General features: G+C 35.8%; 2 protein-coding genes across 4 annotated transcripts in view; both read left to right on the forward strand.

Moving 5' to 3' along the window:
• Positions 1-18,243, forward strand: part of LOC121877881 — a 40,358-nt gene that overhangs the window by 8,900 nt on the left and 13,215 nt on the right. Inside the window, exons 1-4 of one of the 3 annotated variants that reach the window (XM_042383815.1) lie at positions 11,418-11,511; positions 12,473-12,611; positions 12,832-12,951; positions 13,775-14,182. In XM_042383815.1, coding sequence (XP_042239749.1) covers positions 11,435-11,511; positions 12,473-12,611; positions 12,832-12,951; positions 13,775-13,879 — 441 coding nt within the window. In that variant the 5' untranslated portion in view covers positions 11,418-11,434 and the 3' untranslated portion in view covers positions 13,880-14,182. Of the gene's footprint in view, positions 1-11,417; positions 11,512-12,472; positions 12,612-12,831; positions 12,952-13,774; positions 14,183-18,243 lie in introns of those variants that run through there. The other 2 variants (XM_042383818.1, XM_042383814.1) reach the window with 2 other exon arrangements.
• On the forward strand, positions 632-3,081 carry LOC121877882. Its single transcript, XM_042383819.1, has 4 exons — positions 632-734; positions 1,687-1,825; positions 2,044-2,163; positions 2,847-3,081. The coding sequence occupies exons 1-4, from the start codon at positions 658-660 to the stop codon at positions 2,949-2,951; spliced, it is 441 nt and encodes a 146-aa protein (XP_042239753.1). The 5' UTR covers positions 632-657; the 3' UTR covers positions 2,952-3,081.

Here is an 18,243-nt window from a genome sequence, read left to right on the forward strand (position 1 = left end):
TTAAATAATGAGGGATACTTTTGTCTGGTTAACAATAATGCTTTAGGTTCTTTACATGTATGCATGTATTTCTCGACAAGCAAGGTGATCAGTACGTATATAAAGCTACTTCATACATTAGATAACTACTGTTGAAATTTAAGTAAGCTAACTCTCTATTATAATGCACAAACACCAGACATCAGCAATACAAAACGATCCGGGCTAAAACACAGAAGCAGCGACACCATTCCTGATGCAAATAATAAAACCAGGATAATGTTACTGATAATTTGATATATTTGAAACGTTCAATTTATTTCTTAATGTATGTTAAAAAAATAAAATAAAATAAATTATATATATATATATATATATATATATATATATATATATATATATATATATATATATATATATATATATATATATATATATGAAGAAATATAGGTCGAAAGAAATAATTTACCGAGTTTCATGAACAATTTAAATATTTAAATATTTACCATTATTCTGTGTGGCAAGTGGCTTCAAGTACTCATGATCATCTATGGAAAAATGCAACCTTTTTTTCAGTAAGGGAGAGGTTAAAAATCGAGCCTGAGAGCGTCCACCTGACGGAGTAACCCTGAACTCTGGCTGGGGTCGTCACATAGCCAGTATAAAAGAGCTTGTTGGATGTTGGTCCTCATACTACTTCTGACAAGCAAGATGAAGTTCCCCGTGATATTCCTCTGCCTCACCGCCCTCACATGGTAAGACTTTATTATATTACAATAATTGTGGTTATATACTTGACTGACTTCGTGCCAAACATGCAGTAACTCTAACTGACAATTATTACGACAACACTTTCCTAGTTTGGTTGGATGAGCTCAGAGAAGGTTATCAAAGGTTGCAGTTATGTTCGTGAGCTTTTTACATTGCAAGTGTCCGATGAAGAATTTACTCAGTTGTTCTCATGCTCCCCTGAACATTATATTTTCGTATCCTAAGTATATCTGACACTCGTACATAAAAACTTGTTACTAGTATTATATTTATAATTAACTGAGAAATATACCCAATATCGTGTACTTGAGAGCAGACAGGGAATAAAACATTCTTCCTGTACACATCTTCCCATGTGCACCTATCAACATTAGATACACAAATCTGCGGCTCTCGTGCAAATTTCCCTGCGTAAAGGAAACAGCCTCAATTAGCCCTTTATATCAATTCATATGATTGCTCCTCTACGTCGAGTTTAAAGGGTAAGAAATATTTGTGTGCATCATCATCACAATTACTACTCTGATTCTCTATTATGTATGTGTATGTGTATTAAATCTAGACTAAATTTATATACACACTACCGTAAATAATAAGCCACGAAGACTAAGCTTGACGAAGGAGTAATATGTAATATGCATCAAGGCTGTAATAGTCTCACAATGTGTAATGGTCGCCGAAATATAAAATTAACTGAGAAATATAAGTGACGAAGTTATTACATAGGAACGAATTTCTTATATGAGCTGTAAACATATTATAGTTCATATCTTTTCATTAACCTTTATTTAGATACATCCTTGAAATACTGTTCCCATATTAAATGGTAACGTAACATTACGTTCCCAGACAATTTGATATTTCTCTGCACTGTGGCACAGCATTAATACTAACTAACGCGTATCAGCAAGAATGATAATGTTAAAATACTGGCAGGGCTCAAGAAGTCCCAGAGTGTGACTGTGGCGGCTTCATTACTGAGGCTGCAGAGGAGGAAGAAGTGTTCCCCATGGAGGCCTTCGATGTGGAAAACTGTGAAGATCAACAAGACTGTCATGATAGATGCCGCACAGAGGTGACCCTTTACTTATACTTAACAACAGAGAAATGCCAAACCCAGTTATCATGATTTTTATATAAACGATTTTATAGAGTAAACACTCAAATAATATTTTTTTTTAATAAAATATAAAATATCTTAATAATGCCTGAGAGTTTAACATGAATCATTATAAATCAAAGTCCTTTATTCCGTCAGGTATAATATTTCATTTATTTTGCTTGTGTTTACAGTGGAACGAAATAACCAACGAAGGAGACTTGAATTTCGAGCTTCCCGACGGCAAGACGGTGGGCCAGAGTATGTGTGACGACCTGGCTGAGGAGGGTAAAGACGTCGTTGGGCCAACTGAAGTAAGTCTCCACTAACATATCGAGCAATAATAGAAAATAACAGATAATATGGAGAATGGGCGACTGTGTGAAAGAAAATAGTGGCAAGTATAAATGAAATAAGGTGAACGCCTGAACTTACCAAGTGAATCACTATTTGCCGCCTCATGTTTTCTGTGGACCATTCTTAATATAACTATAACGTGAGTTTCTACGTCCACGAAGCTTTTGCATAATAACAGCATCAACGTAACATCACGAGACGGATGTTGGTGCCCCAAGCATATTGCTGACCTTAAGCCATGTTCATATATTGTACCTACACATACTGTACTTCTTGCATATACCAAAGCGCGTTTTGTGACAAAGCCAACTTACCATTCTGTCACTTTATACTAAATATTAATATTAGCTAAATACTTGTCAAAACTTAAGACTCAAAATGTATTTTAATTTCTTATGTAATATTCTATCATAAACTAAGATCTGATAACAACTAGATCTCCATATATGTAATATTTATAATCTAGCAAATGGATTATCTAGCATATACAATATACAGTACATCCATACAGATGTATGCACACATATACACCACTACACAAAACAATTCATACAATCAAGAAAACATTATATCTAAACTTTACAAATAACCACAGATATTCTGATAATCATGTGTTAATATGTCTTACTTCCACACACAGGTGTTCCTGTACGTGAGGCTCTGTGATGGCCCGTGGGAAGACGACGGTGAGGCCACTAAGGAGATGCTGTGTTGTGACGCAGGTCAACACGAACCCTGCGAGTAAATACCAATTACTTTTTCCAGTTACTAACAAGGTAGTCCTCACCAAAGACCTTCAACACCTAGTTACCAGGACACACACACACCATCTCTAGGGATGAGTTGAATACTTACATCAATAAAACGTAACAGCATCTTGTGTTTTCCAAACCTCTGGCGACCATAATTTTTTTTTAAATAATAAGACAAAATATTCTGGTGTATGGAGACATCTGGAAGCACAATATCATTATGAATGAATCCCTAAGAGACGCCAATTCATTTATAATGATTGGTAGAATCTTTTTGCATCGGTAAGACCAGATGTCTCCTTTATAGACGCTACTATAAGCCTATTACTGAAATAAGGAAGCATTTAAATATGGATGTTTCAAACGTTTTCAGATAAGTAGCAATTATGTGTTTGTGTACATCGCAATATATCTAGCTAATGCCTTGAGACAACCTTTTAACAGTGATCAGACTAAGGTGTCAAGTAAGTAATCCCCGTATCTATGAATGCTGCTAATTCCTATTTGATTGTAATTTACATTCAAATTGCCAAATATGACGTATTATACCTGGCGTAATGTACAGTGGTGCGTTGCGCTGTGCATAGTGAAATATTTTTTAGGCATATTACCCTCAAGTAGTGTAAATATTATATTTTGCGTAATTGTGTGTGAGAAGGGCTGGTACTTGATACATTAAAAAAAAATTGTATGTATGTAGGTATTTTTATAGCTTAATTATGGGAGTTGATTAATATTATTATTAGATTTGTAGTCCCCTGGAGCATGGAGTCAGGTCAGTAATTGGCTGGCCTTGGTGGAAGGACATTTGAGTTTGTCATTGGTGGATACCTTTTCAAATCGGGTTGAGTTAGGCAATAACTATTCAGTGCTGCTCTAGTATTATTTATGGGTGTAAAGTGCAATCAATGGTGATATTACAAAGTAGAATGTTTATTTATGTGCATATATTAGTGGTTTACTCAGGATTATGTTTATTCTTTATTCTCTTGATTTAATTTATCTGTTCATGATGTAACCTACACAATTATTATGGTATTTTTTGTTATTAAATTATATCTCAATCTTTTGTAATGTGTGTAATTCCAAACCTTCACTCCTGAACTGTTGGGATAAAGAGGGCTGTTTGAACCCAGGAATAAGTTGTGCTGAGTTGCCAATTTTTTTTTTTGTGCCATATGTGCCCTCATTATTATATTAATCTTTAACGTAATTCAAGTTGAAAAGCTGTGGCATAACAGACGTCATTGACCCCTTTTTATTATCTGTTGGATGGTGATGATGGTGGTGTAACGTCAGGAGAGGGGATGGGGGGGGGGGTGGTCTGAACCCTGAACGTAAAATTGTGAGGTCTCTCCCACCGTCATCCTATTATGTTAAATACTTAATCCTTCTCAACATATCAATGCTGACATTTCCTATTTAATTTCAAATAACTTACTGAACAATACAACATTATTTCGTCTTATCTGATGGTTTGTAAAAACTTGAGTGGCTTGACTCGCTTAATGGGAAGAAATGTTATTTATATGCGTATTTTGTTTGCCAAGACCATATATGACATTTGAATTGTATAAATAATAGTGTACTCATTAGAGACAATGAAATTTGCTGGTCGCGAAAGTTATATTTTACAGAGACAGTGGTGTGGGAGAGGCAGTTAATTAGGTAGGGGCTGGGATGAGACAATTTAGTTCGCTAGGGCAGGAGTGCAGTCATGATCAAAGGTCACCATTAGGAATCATCATGTTATATGTATTTGGAGAACTGGACTAAGACACGCTATGTAATTGCATTATGAAAATATTTTGTATTTTCATCATAAAAGTAAAAGCGACATTACACACTAAGTTCATATTCCTAACTATTATACACGAGATTTGGGGAACGGAATTTTAGTAACTTTTCAAACAATATTACTGCCAAATTGATATCACAATGTCTGTAATTCATTATCGGCTTGTCTATGCATACTCTCGTCGATTACATATGTTATAAAGATTGATACAAAAGGCCGTATTAGACCTCCTTACATAACAGTGGCTTACAAAGTAATTCAAAGAACTAATCACAGTCACAAGTCCTACAGTCAACTTGGTATAATATTTTATTGTGCTAAGTGAAAGAAGAGTTAAGCATGTGTGCAGTAATGTTTGGACTAGTGAAGTCAACTACAAATTTTCCCTTAATAATTAGCTCATCCATAATGTTTATGATAAAGTTATTATAAGAATGTCGATTGAATTGTAATCATAACCCAATGAGAACAAAGACCACTTAATTGATTTTGTTCTGGTTAAGGCAAGACAGTTTGATTTAGCTGCGAGGAAAACCCCTTGGTTCCAATGGGATATGTGGATACCTCTACATCGTGTTGAAAGAAAACACTTTATTGCAGTGATCAACCCTCACAAATCAGTGGACATTTTTCCTATCATCTCCCTGGCGTGAGTATTTGTTTCCGATACTTCAAATTCCCGTCTCTATACCTGACACTAGCTTGCGACCATCGCTACTGTCCAATCTTATCGCACAAGGTGACTCGGACTCTGTCAATTATCTTTTGCCAGACAACTTTTCCCCACCCCTGACATTTTGAATCCTAATGTTGGTGTCAGTTATCAAAATCAACAAGTTGTGGACATGGCAAGCACTAGTGGAACTATGTTACTGGCTGTCCGATAGGTCGTGAAGTCAGCATTACTGCAACCAATCAAAAATAAGATAACGTTTGGGTGACAGCCAACCATAAGCAAACTGAGGTTTATCTGAACCCTAGATTGGTGCAATCCTCCTTCTCCCCAACTCCGAGTACATGAACCCCCTTCCAATACCCCACCCCCCTCTCTGTCGCCTTTCGTCACACCACCACCGTCAGCCAACTTTTATCAGATAGTAGGTAATGACGTTATATTTGGGAACCAGGATGTAATCTATAGCCATACAGGGTGTTCCGTATATACCATTCATAAATCAGGGAGTGTATTCCTGAGACATAATTTAAAATAAATGACTAAATGACCAAATTGTCAATTCTCAATAATTTCGGAATTACAGCACATGACAGGTTTGGTAAGAATGTGATGAAACCTTTATGAAACATCGACTGTTGCTAGTGACGCTTATTAACAATAATAATGTCATATGATTTGTATTGGCATTAATATTTAGAGGAAATGTTCAAAGTTCCGCCCCCATTACTCAATTCAGACTTCAGCCCGTCGCGACGCACAAGTGACTGTTGCACACATTCAGCGACCCCAGGGGTGTTGCGAATGTTTCTCACACTGCCCTGCACACGGCACCACAGTTCCTCACGGTTTGGAACCTCTGTAACATACACCTTGCTTTTTATGTGACCCCACAGGTAGAAATCAAGGAGATTTATGTCAGGTGATCGAGGTGGTCATGAAACAGAGCCGCCGCACCCTATCCACCTTCCAAACCTGTCATGTGCTCTAACTCCAAAACTATTTCGATTTAACAATTTTCTAATTTAGTCATTTATCTTTATTTATGTCTCAGGAATATACCCCCTGATTTATGAAAGGTATTTACGGAACACCCTGTACAGGAAGTATGAGTATTCTTAGATAGAGGGGTAACACAGTTATCTGACCACCATAAAGAGGTTGGTTCTGCCCATTCACCTCAATACACTACGATGTCAACAAACATACTGATGCCAGTTCTCGCAAAACTCACTAACCGCTGTACCAGGTGTAAATGCAGGCGATTGTACATACCAAATCTCATTAGCCGCTGATACCCTTGGCAAGATCTAAAGGTTAAAATATTTGCAATTATAGAGTAGAGGGTCACAGTTGCTTGTCTAATATAGTAAAGGAATAGCAGTGTGTCTGTCTGTCTGTCTGTCTGTTCTGGGCAGCCGAAACGGCACAATCGTTTTTCATCAAACTTGGTGGAAAAGTCGCAAAAAATTCGTGGAGTGGAACAAACCTGGTCCCATGTCGATGGTTTCTTTAGGAAGGCATGTAAGTCTACGGACTTGGCGCACCCTAATTAACCATGCAAGTCTACGGACTTGGCGCACCCTCATTCGCTGTACGCTAGCCAAGCACGATCATTCAAACTTTCACTGGGCACGAAGGTGCCCGCGATCACTTGTCATTTACTATTAATGAGTCGTATGCCCCATCCACTTCACATTAACAAAAAAGATTACTGAGCTCTAACAATAAATATCAGCTCAGGTTAACACTTTCTCTAAAAGACAAACAAGGTCACATGTTATGTCTCATGCCATGAACATGTTTCACCAACACATGAGAATATTATAACTTATAAATTTTAGTATTTTTTAATTGGAAAATGTCAATATATTTAATTAGATTTATAAACATTATACTTCAACACCCTCGGTAGAAATTAGTTAGGGATTTATATATATCTTTTTGGTTTACCTACAGTATAAATATTTTTTGTTCCTATGTACAATATATGACATTAGGGGTCAGGGAGGTAGTAAAGAAAAACAGTTGGGAAGTAGGTAATTTTTTTCGATAAATTTTAATCTCTACTTGTATATGAAAGATGTGATAGACTATGGACTCGAGCATAATTAATGGCACACGAATTGACTTTCATCAATATTTCATCGTTACTGGACCACCAGATGGAGAAGATGGTAGTGATATAGAACTACGTGACGGCGATACCATGCAAGATAAAGGGGCACTGACACAAGAGATTATAAATAAGGTAGAGGTAGTGTATAAGCAAGCTGGTGATGACAAACACATTCACAATTGAAACAAAAATACAGGTTGGATATACAGGCAGATTGTAACCAAATTTAATATAAACGATAACAAAAATGAAAGATCGAGACACTAGTCACTTAAAACATATCCTGAACTTGGTGGAGCTTCTGAATAATGAGAATACATCAGTTATTTTAGCGAAACAAATTGATAAGCAAATAGAAAAAAACTTACCAGGATTATTAATTTGGGGAGTTTAATATTGATTTCCCATTATACCATACAGTCATACAAACATGTGGAGAATGTGTTGGGACAAATCACTTGAACTTTCATACAAGGCTTTCCCAGATATTAAGATCTGTAATCGTCTGCAACAGATTACAAATGTCCATGTGCCTCATAACCAGTCACTACGTTCTAATAATATGGCAAAAATTATCCCAGTGAACGGAATTCTAAGCCAACATCTGAGTGTATGTTTCAATAATTTGGGAGACAACGCTTGCAGGTAATTTACACGTCTTAAGCCGAACCGATTTGAGCTCAATTGCTAGGTACTTGCCAGTTAAAGCGGATTTACGTATAAATTTTATTTTTGTAAGGCGAAAATGCTTGTAAGATAACAAAGAACCTTTAAGAACATGTGTTGTTATGAACTATGGTATAGTATTCTTGAAGCAGGCAACGTCAAGGCCAATGGTAGATTTCCGGTCCAGTACCTCAGGACTAGATTACTCAATAGTGTCCTGTAACACGTTGTCAGTAAGAAAAAAATATCCCATTCGATAAGGAAAAGCGTGTAAAATAAATGTATTGGAATTACGCAAATCCACACAAATGAAAAAGTGTTATCAAACTCTTTCATCTTTCGTTTTATGCATTTCAGAATATTTACCGTAGACAGTCAAAGGTTCCTCTTAAAGTATTCCCACTATTGGCTTAAGTGTATCAAGTGAAGGACCAAAGAGATGTATTTGTTCCAACTCTTACTTCCCACCTTGGCGCTCCTCTCACCCCTCGTCTCCTCAGTACTGTGTGCTCGGGGTGCCTGGCTACCATGACAAGTTTCATCTTCCATGCAACACATAGGCTATGTATCCTACACCAATTACTCTCGCTAATATATACTTCTAGCTAGTATATTCCTGAGCTCAATACTTGTACCATTTTCATGAATATCTTAGTGTTATATACTGTATGGTAGACGACATCAACTAAATTAGCTCGTATTAATAGATGTCATTACATATCTTATTATCACTCATCTTGGTCTGTTTTTATGTTATTTCGTTAAAATGTGTTATAATTTGTCAATATAATATTTATATAATATGTACTAACTTAATAAGTTATTGAAGACATGGTTTGAAACCTGACTTGTCTGGTACGCGGTAGGCAACATCTCACCCTGAATCCTTAGTCAACAGGTGATGTTGCTCCCACTATTATCAGTAATTCGGTTATTGAACTCTTTATTATGTTGACAACAACGACAATGCGAAGTATCGTTTTCGGTCCCCTCCATCTGGCCATCGGTGTCTCTGTCACAGTCCCTAGAATAACTCTAGAACGGTTTTGTAAATTTTCGCCAGTCTTAGCAGGATTAATCAACATGAGACAAATCGCCCCAAATGTTGCCAAGGAAATGGTTTGCAAAATTATAACACTTTATCGATGACCTGAGAAAGTATACAGCGGTTACTATATTAATTCTTGGTATGACCAATTGACCATCACCAGTTTAATATTTACCCTGCTATGGTTATTGTTCAAAGGGTTCATATCCGCTAGGATGATGTTTATTTCCTTTTTTTAGTTTTACCATAGTAATAAGTGCTTTCCAGTTTGTCATTTACTGTTATTTAGGGATTACCCTTTTTATTCCTTTTACTCCAGCAGTCTGTAAGTCTGTCTGTCTTTGTGTATCTAAGCTTGAGAGGTTTGATCAACATGTGGCAACGTCTACATGATAAACATTTAGTTTAAACCACAGCAAAATTAACCAAGTGTTGATAAAGATTCGCTCTAAAACAACATATGGGATCTAAACGCTGAACTAAGATAACCTTTGACAGTGACTACATTCATTTACAGCAATAGCGCTTTACTTGTTCATATGTACCCTGTCAAGGTACCTGTCCTCGCCCTGGGTTTACACCAACTCAGATTGTTTCATTTGCCAATGCAACGAACGAAGCCAAACTACATTCTATTCCTTACAATTGAGGAGAAAAGAATAATGGTTGAGACAATAATGGGTAACACTGATGGTAAGAAGTCCAGGGGGGAGTACAGACTAGGGTGGATGAAAGGTTATTAAAAAACGAGTCACTAAAGCAACGCAAAATGTGGAAAGCTTACCAAAGAAAGTCTGAGAACTTTAGAAATAGATAACTATGGACGCTGGCTGTTAACACCTTCATTTGTTTATTTATCTGGATTTTTGCTAATTAATACCATCTAAAAACGACAAGAAAAACCTATTTAGATCTTTTCCTTCAGGATGTTACTTCTCAGACCAGGCACCATAAGTGTGTTACTGCACAATAAAGTACTCCTCCGTTCTTAATTTTGACTTAGAATAAATGAACGTTACTTAAAAACATAGGCAACGTTCTTTAAGATGTGATCCCATTCATGGTCGTTCAGCACTTACACTAAACTGTATCATATACTCTATAATGCATAATTATAACTAAGGGAGTTCCATATATTATATATCTTTGGCATCACCAATGTTATATAGTACAAATACTGTATTCTTTTACACCTGAAGACTGGAAGAGCATTTTTTGGAACATATTTCGAAGTGACTACCATAGGCATGACTGACCGTAAGAAACTGCTGTCGTGGCTGGTACTGCATTCAACTGCCTTCACTTCCACCAATTACAAAAGGTTGGAAGGGGAATGACTTGGGATCAGACCAATGAACTATAGAACAGATGACAAACGCCAAATTCACTCGGCCGCCGCATCCACATAACATACAGAGAAGTCATCAATTGACACAATTTGTTTAGGTTGTTTAATTGTATTCCATTGCTTCGACAACTAGTGTATTCAAAGCTTGACAAAAGTATCGTCCTTAAAACATGGAAACCGCGAGCACATCCCTAATGGCACAATCTTAAGAAGATTTAATTTCTGGCAGTTCGACAGTTCCAGGTTGCTGATCTGACACTCTGCCTCCTTTACACACAATTTCAGGGTCTCAATTGTTTCTCTTACCATTGAAAACACAACATACATGTATTGTTTCTCACTTTTTATCTTTATTTTTTCATTTCTGTAATTTATTATTATTATTATTATTATTATTATTATTATTATTATTATTATTATTATTATTATTATTATTACATTTTCGCCCCCCAGGCCCCGTAGAGGGTCAGTGACCTGTGCCCGGGTGGGCTAATCCCCGTAAAAAAATAATAAATAAATAAATAAATAAATAAATACTGAATTAACATCTTTATGTATATTTCACAAAAAAAAATTTTCATCAATAGTTATGTCGAAAATAACACGACACAAATTTTTTTGTAAAAATTCCACGTTAAAAATATCAGGTAAACTTTCATGATTGAATAATTTCTATTTCGGTTATGGCAGGTGGCTGTCAGTAATAGTGTTCATACACTTTTCCAGTCATGGTAGAAGAGAGAGCCTGAGAGCGTCCAGCTGACTAGGTGACCCTGAACTCTGGTTGGGGTCGCTCCGTTTGCCAGTATAAAAGAGCTTGCTGGATGTTGGTCCTCATACTACTTCTGACAAGCAAGATGAAGTTCCTCGTGATCCTGTGCTCCCTCACCGTCCTCACATGGTAACATTTTATTACACTACAACCGTCATTGATATATACACGTTTTGCTTTATGCCTTAGATAAAACTCTAATTATTATCAAAACACTTTCTTTGTTTGGCTGGCTGGGGTCAGGGATGGTGATCTAGGGCAGCAGTAACGTTCGTAAGGTAAATAGCTTCTTACAGTCCAATTTTATCGCCCAGGAATTTACTCCTATTTACTTATGTTTCTCTAAGCTTATATTTTCATAGCTTAAATATAGATGACACTCCTTCAAAAAACTAAAACTTTAATGTTTTACTTAACATTTACTGATAAATATATCCATAAGGATTTATTTAAGGGCAGAAAGGATATGAAACTCTCTCGCCTTTAGATCTACAAATATATGACTCACATGCACTTCTAACATCAAAAACATTTTATCACTTTATGTAATTGGTCCTTTTACTGGTATTTGAAAGGAAAAATTAATGGTAGGCATTTTCACAATTGCTACTCTTAGTCTTGCTCATGTATCAATATGTGTTTTAAATCTATAATATATTCAGACTCAGATTACTGTATTTAAAGAACCACAATGTAACGAAGACCAAGACTGACAAATGTCAACTATGTAATGTGGATCAAGACCGTTAATAGTGTCACACTACGTGATAGTCTCCTAAATTTGAAAAAAGCCTGAGAAATGTGAGGCTATCACATAGAAAGAAATTTCTTATATAAATCATAATAATTTACGAATATTCTATGACCTTAGGGTGCCAGGTAATATCTGCTTAGTCAGGCAAAATTTAAGCAACATGTTCAGGATCCAAAGCCTCAGGCCAACTGCCCATGTATTCACGAAAGGAATAGCTCGCATGCGGATATCTTAAACAATATTATTTGGACACACATGAAGGTGATTAACAATAGCTCCGTATCAAGAAAAATGGTATGTTAAAATAGAAATATAATCAGCCACTCCTACTGGCAGGGCTCAAGAAGTCCCAGAGTGTGACTGTGGCGCCTTCATTACTGAGTCTGCAGAGGAGGAAGAAGTGTTCCCCATGGAGGCCTTCGATGTGGAAAACTGTGAAGATCAAAAGGATTGTCATGACAGATGCCGCACAGAGGTGAGCCTTTACTGCCATATACTAACAGAGAAATGTCAAGTACAGATGTCATGATTTATATATGAAAATGTACTTCACAGAATAAATACTCAAATAATACACTTCTTTGAAATGGTGTACACAATATCTTAACATATGCCTCTGAGGTTTAGCTGGACCATACAAAACAATGTTTTCTTATCCTCAGATGTAACATAATTTTTATTCCTTGTGTTTACAGTGGAACGAAATAACCAGCGAAGGAGACCTGAATTTCGAGCTTCCCGACGGCAAGACGGTGGGCCAGAGTATGTGTGACGACCTGGCTGAAGAGGGTAAAGACGTCGTTGGGCCAACTGAAGTAAGTCTACAATAACACTTATTATACTATTATCACTAGGTATTCACCGCCAGAGTTTTGTCACACAAACTTTACAGAAGGAAGTAGAAAGGAGATGTAATGGATTAGAATCCCTCACACATTTCTCGGTGTCCCAATTATTGTAATTAGATATTTTAAGATTTTTATGTATTTAAGCCATTATTAGCTATTTCATTATTCATATTTTATTTATCCCCTCTATTTACTTATGAATCAAAGGTGATCATCTTGACCCTTTCCCTCTAATATCTCGTTGTGGTTTACACTCCTGGGTGGGATGTTTTAACCCAAATTCCTAAACTAATCATCCTTAATTGACTAATGACATTGGTTTCTACGTTCATGAAGCTGTTGTACAATAACGCCATCATTAACAAGAGATGAATGTTAGTGCGGTAAGTCAACGGTTAACCTTTAGTCGACCATCTGGATTTTATAGTAATGTTGTTGATTAAATTAGGAAATTGTTTTGTCGCTTTCGAATATATTACAATAACGAAGCACCCGTCATATTTTAAGACTGAAAATGTATTTCCATTTCTTAGTCAAATTTTAGCAAAAAGTAAGTGTCACTAATAGTTTCACGTCCCTACGTGTATTATTCTTGCTCTTATAACCAGTCAAATATTACGAAAATCTTCTTATTTAAAATGAACAATACACATGCAATCATATGCACCCTCACACACAAATGTTCATACACCCAAGAAAAATATATAATAACTTATAATTTAAAAAAATCTTATCTTTATAAATGATGGGATAGTCTAATAGTCATATTCAATGTGCCTTCCACACACAGGTGTTCCTGTACGTCAGGCTCTGTGATGGCCCGTGGGAGGACGACGGTGAGGCCACTAAGGAGATGCTGTGTTGTGACGCAGGTCAACACGAACCCTGCGAGTAAATACCAGCACACAGCCACCCCCTGAGACTTTAACACCAACATACAACGAGCCACTTACTAAGATGTTTACTATGGCAATAAGTTTACTATTAAGATAATGATTCTGCAACGACTTAGAAGTAATTGCCAACCTTTACTACCAGATCAAATTAATGTCATACTTTCATCTACTCCAGTTTATACTAAACACTGATTCCCAACAATGATGTTAAGAATTATATGTACCTTCACTTAGCCCCTTGTCACATACACAACATCTTAGGGACTAAGCTAAATACTTACATCAATAAAACCTTAACAGCTCTTTGTGCTTTCCATACCTATGATAAAGATCATCTTCAAAATAATGTCTTCTAGATTAGCTCTTCTTAAACTTATATACGGGAATGGCGGCTAAATGCTGAAAATGAAGATTTAAAATCAGTTGGAGGAAAATAATGACAAAATTGAGAAGATAAGTTATAATTTATCATGCATCAACCTTCCATCAACGTAACCACTACTCTCCACAACCACAAACATGGTCTGCGGTACCAACTTCACACCCAACCATAAGATAGATGAAGAGTTTTCTCTCTCTCTGCTCCTCTATCTTACATAAAAATCTCATATAAAACAAAATTCTCTGTCACCATTTTATCATCCTCACGTAAACAACTGATCCATCATATATTATTAATTCTTATTGAAGGCGACTTTCTCTCCATACATAATCGTTAACTATACCTTTCCCTCATCATGGTATCATCCACCTGGAACATTGACAATTGATGTCACATCTCTGGTACAAACAAGGTATACATAATCTAACATATTACCAATGAAGTTAGTGAGATAAGGAATCCAATTTGGAATAACATTATAATTAACTTGACCTCTGAATCCTGTGTATTTTTTTTTTTGTGGTGCAAAATATTTTATGAATTCGAAGAGCAGAGTTAGTGATCGGGGCCGGTATACACAAAACTTTTAAGGGTCTTAATAGTGCTGTTCAGTTAAAAGACCTCGGGAGCACTTTTAAGTCCCGTAATACCAAGGCGAACCAACAACAACAGCGGCGGCAACGCATTTATCGGGAAAGGAGAGATATATTTAATAAATATGGTGTGTATATATTAAACATAGTGTGAATATATTATGTGTATTCCCTCTTTATAGCAAAGATCATCTTTCTTGACTTGGACGATACTGAGAATCAGCGTGTCTCACACTCTGCCACTGACCTCACCTCACCAGGAAACACAACATTGACTCTCAGGTGATTTCCAGTCATGCCCTCTTTGGTTATTTTTTGTTAACCACCCATCACCTGTTTTCACATGGAAAATATATTTTTTCGTTTGTTGTCTTCCTTCTTTAGATGATTCTGACATTTGTGTTTGGGGCAAATCACTTTTTTTTAGTTAGCTTAGGTTAGGGCAGGTTCGGACGTGGCCTGTTTGGAGGTAAAATAACCTAACCTAACTAAAAAAAAAGTGATTTACCCCAAAGATAAATGTCAGAATCATCTAAAACAGGAAGACAACTAGCGAAAAAATATATTTTTCATGTGAAAAAAGGTGATGGGTGGTTAACGAAGCGAGAGGGACGCTGCGTGTCACCATAACATCAAATTGGGACTTAGAAAAAATCGTGATTTTTGCAAATAATAAATCGCGAATATCGCGTTTATATTTGGTCTGCGCCGCTTAATTCAAGTATATTCTTTCGTTACTCGATGAGATCTACTAAATGGTAAGAAAAAAATCGTAAAAAAGTGATGGGTAGATAACGAAAAATAACCCCTCTTTTTGTCTTTATTATTCAGGAAAGCCTTCAAGCGACCATTCATTATTAACTTTTTCTCTTCAATGGCATCCACTAATAATAAAGTCTGGTCTGCTGTCCAGTTGGGCTTCCTTTTTTGTTTCGTGGGGTTGAGACTTCCATTTCCTCAATAACATGTTTGTTTACAAACAGCACGGCAAGGAAAAGCCACCGATCACTATCCTTGGTTAATAAATTCTCTTTCAAACTGCATAGATTAGATTTTGTTTTTATTTTAATGATCAAAATGTATATAAATGTAAATATTGAAATTAATTTTCATAAATTTATTGAGGTTTTTCAGCCATAAGACCATATGATGAACTCCTGCTATCTTTGGCGCTGTTTACCGATACTTAACAAACAACTATTTGTGCGGTAAAAGTTTACCTCTTTGTGTATAACTTTTTAAATTTTACTGCTAGATAACAGTACTATTATGTCATTATCATAAAACTTTTGTGTATACGGGCCCGGATCTCACATTTCAACCATTTCCATTAATTTAAGAAAAAACTTTAAAATTGCCAATAATTCAAATCTTGTAGTTTTGTTTTGTTTTTGGTTTTCAATGAGACGTCCTTAATTTAGTGATAATTTATCTTCGATGTGTTTCAGGGTAAATTGTGGAGAACGCCTCCTTGACATCTTTGGGAAAATCATCTTATAAATAACCATGAAAATGGTCACGGTGACTTGGTAGAACCAATTGCTTAGCGGTATTACAAAAGCTGATAATTTTCTTAATAGATAAGTACTACAGTAAGATATATTAAATAATTCTTTACCAAACTCATTTATGAAAGTTGAAAGTAATGTACACAAACTTTCAAAATAAATTAGGCAAAACTGAGAGACGATTGGCTAAGCTATACAAAAGTAATGAATCGTCTTTATACCACCAGTTATAAAAGCTACTTTATTTTATGATCATCAGACCTCTAGAGAACGTAGATTGTTTATCAGCGCAGCACATGAAATTACAGTCATTATACTCACCATCTATATTTGTAATGCAACCCAGGTTAAGACTGGTATTAGCCAACACCTATTACACCATATCATTTCAATAATCCTTTTTCTTCGCGTCTGGCAACCTTTTATCAATGCCTTTATATCATGTCCTTGAATAAACAGGCAAATGCGCTATCAATTACAATATCATATTATATCTGAAAACAGTATATTACACACTACACCTAGTAATTCCACAATTAACCTACGCTCAAATAATCCCAGTAAAATAATACCCTCAATCACAATGAAGAATCAACATTCAAGTAATTTCTCTCATGAATCCACTGTTAGTCACACAAAACCAACTTTTGAGACATTAACTCAATTTACTTTACCTTTCCTGGCCGTATGATAGTTCCCGCATTTCACAGAGCATCATTTCAGATCTTCTCGACATAGCCACACTCCAGAGAGATTCATCACCATTACATAACTTCTCTTACACTACAGATACCAATTTGTCACCTGGTACCTCAACTGCGAGCCCCAGTCACTCCTTAATTCCAAGATTTGTATCCCCAGTTAGCTAGGGCAGGAATATATGTTCGCTCGCAGTCTGACGATCATAAAATATAGTAGCTTTTATAACTGGTGCTCTGAAAACATTTTTTTTTGTAGCTTAGACAATCGACTGTCAGTTTCACCTTATTTATTTTAACTGAGGGTTTGTGTACAATACTTCCAACTTTCATAAGATCTTTGGAAAGAGAGTTTGGTAAAAAAGCGGTATTTACTATATTTTACAATAAAACTTACATATTAAGAAAATTATGAGATTTTGTATACCCCTAAACAATTGGTTCTAAATAACGCCTGTGACGATTATCCCAAAGATGACAAGGCGGCGTTCTCGACAATATACCACAGAACACATCAAAGACAAATAATCACTAAAATAAGGACGTCGCATTGACAAAAAAATTACAAGATCTGAATCATTGGCTTTATTAACGTATATTTTTTTTGTCAATTTAATGTGAGATCCGATCACTTCCTCTGCTCTTCGAATTCATAAAATATTGGTTACCTTTCAAAAAAACATCCATTACAAATGATTCAGAGGTCAAGTTAATTATCATGTTATTCCAAATTGGATTCCTTATCTCACTAACTTCATTGGTAACCTGTTAGATTATGTATAAATTGTTCGGTTAGCGTCACAGTACTTCCTATGTAACACCCCAATAAATATACCATCATACCACAAATATGACATCAACTGTCAATGTTCCAGGTGGATGATACAATGGTGAGGGAAAGGAACAGTTAACGATAATTTATGGAGAGAAAGTCGCCTTCAATAAGAATTAATAATATATGATGAAAAAGTTGTTTACGTGAGAGGATTATAAAAGGACGAAAGAAATTTTTATTTTATGAGTCTTTCTGTAAGATGGAAGACTAGAGACAAAACTTTTCATCGATCTTATGGTTGAATGTGAGAAGTGGGAAAATGCAGACCGTCTTTGTGGAAAGTCGTGTATGTTTTGATAGAAGATTGATGCATGATCAAATATAACAAATCTTATCAAATTTGTCAT

Source organism: Homarus americanus, unplaced genomic scaffold, assembly GCF_018991925.1.
Source record: "Homarus americanus isolate GMGI-L3 unplaced genomic scaffold, GMGI_Hamer_2.0 scaffold24523, whole genome shotgun sequence".
Classification (NCBI taxonomy): Eukaryota; Metazoa; Arthropoda; class Malacostraca; order Decapoda; family Nephropidae; genus Homarus; species Homarus americanus.

Excerpts from the sequence above, each read along its gene's own strand:
- LOC121877882 (XM_042383819.1), top strand. The coding sequence starts at position 658 with ATGTTGGTCCTCATACTACTTCTGACAAGCAAGATGAAGTTCCCCGTG. Across the intron at positions 735-1,686 it reads TGCCTCACCGCCCTCACATG|GGCTCAAGAAGTCCCAGAGT; the intron begins GTAAGACTTTAT and ends AAATACTGGCAG. Across the intron at positions 1,826-2,043 it reads ATGATAGATGCCGCACAGAG|TGGAACGAAATAACCAACGA; the intron begins GTGACCCTTTAC and ends TTGTGTTTACAG.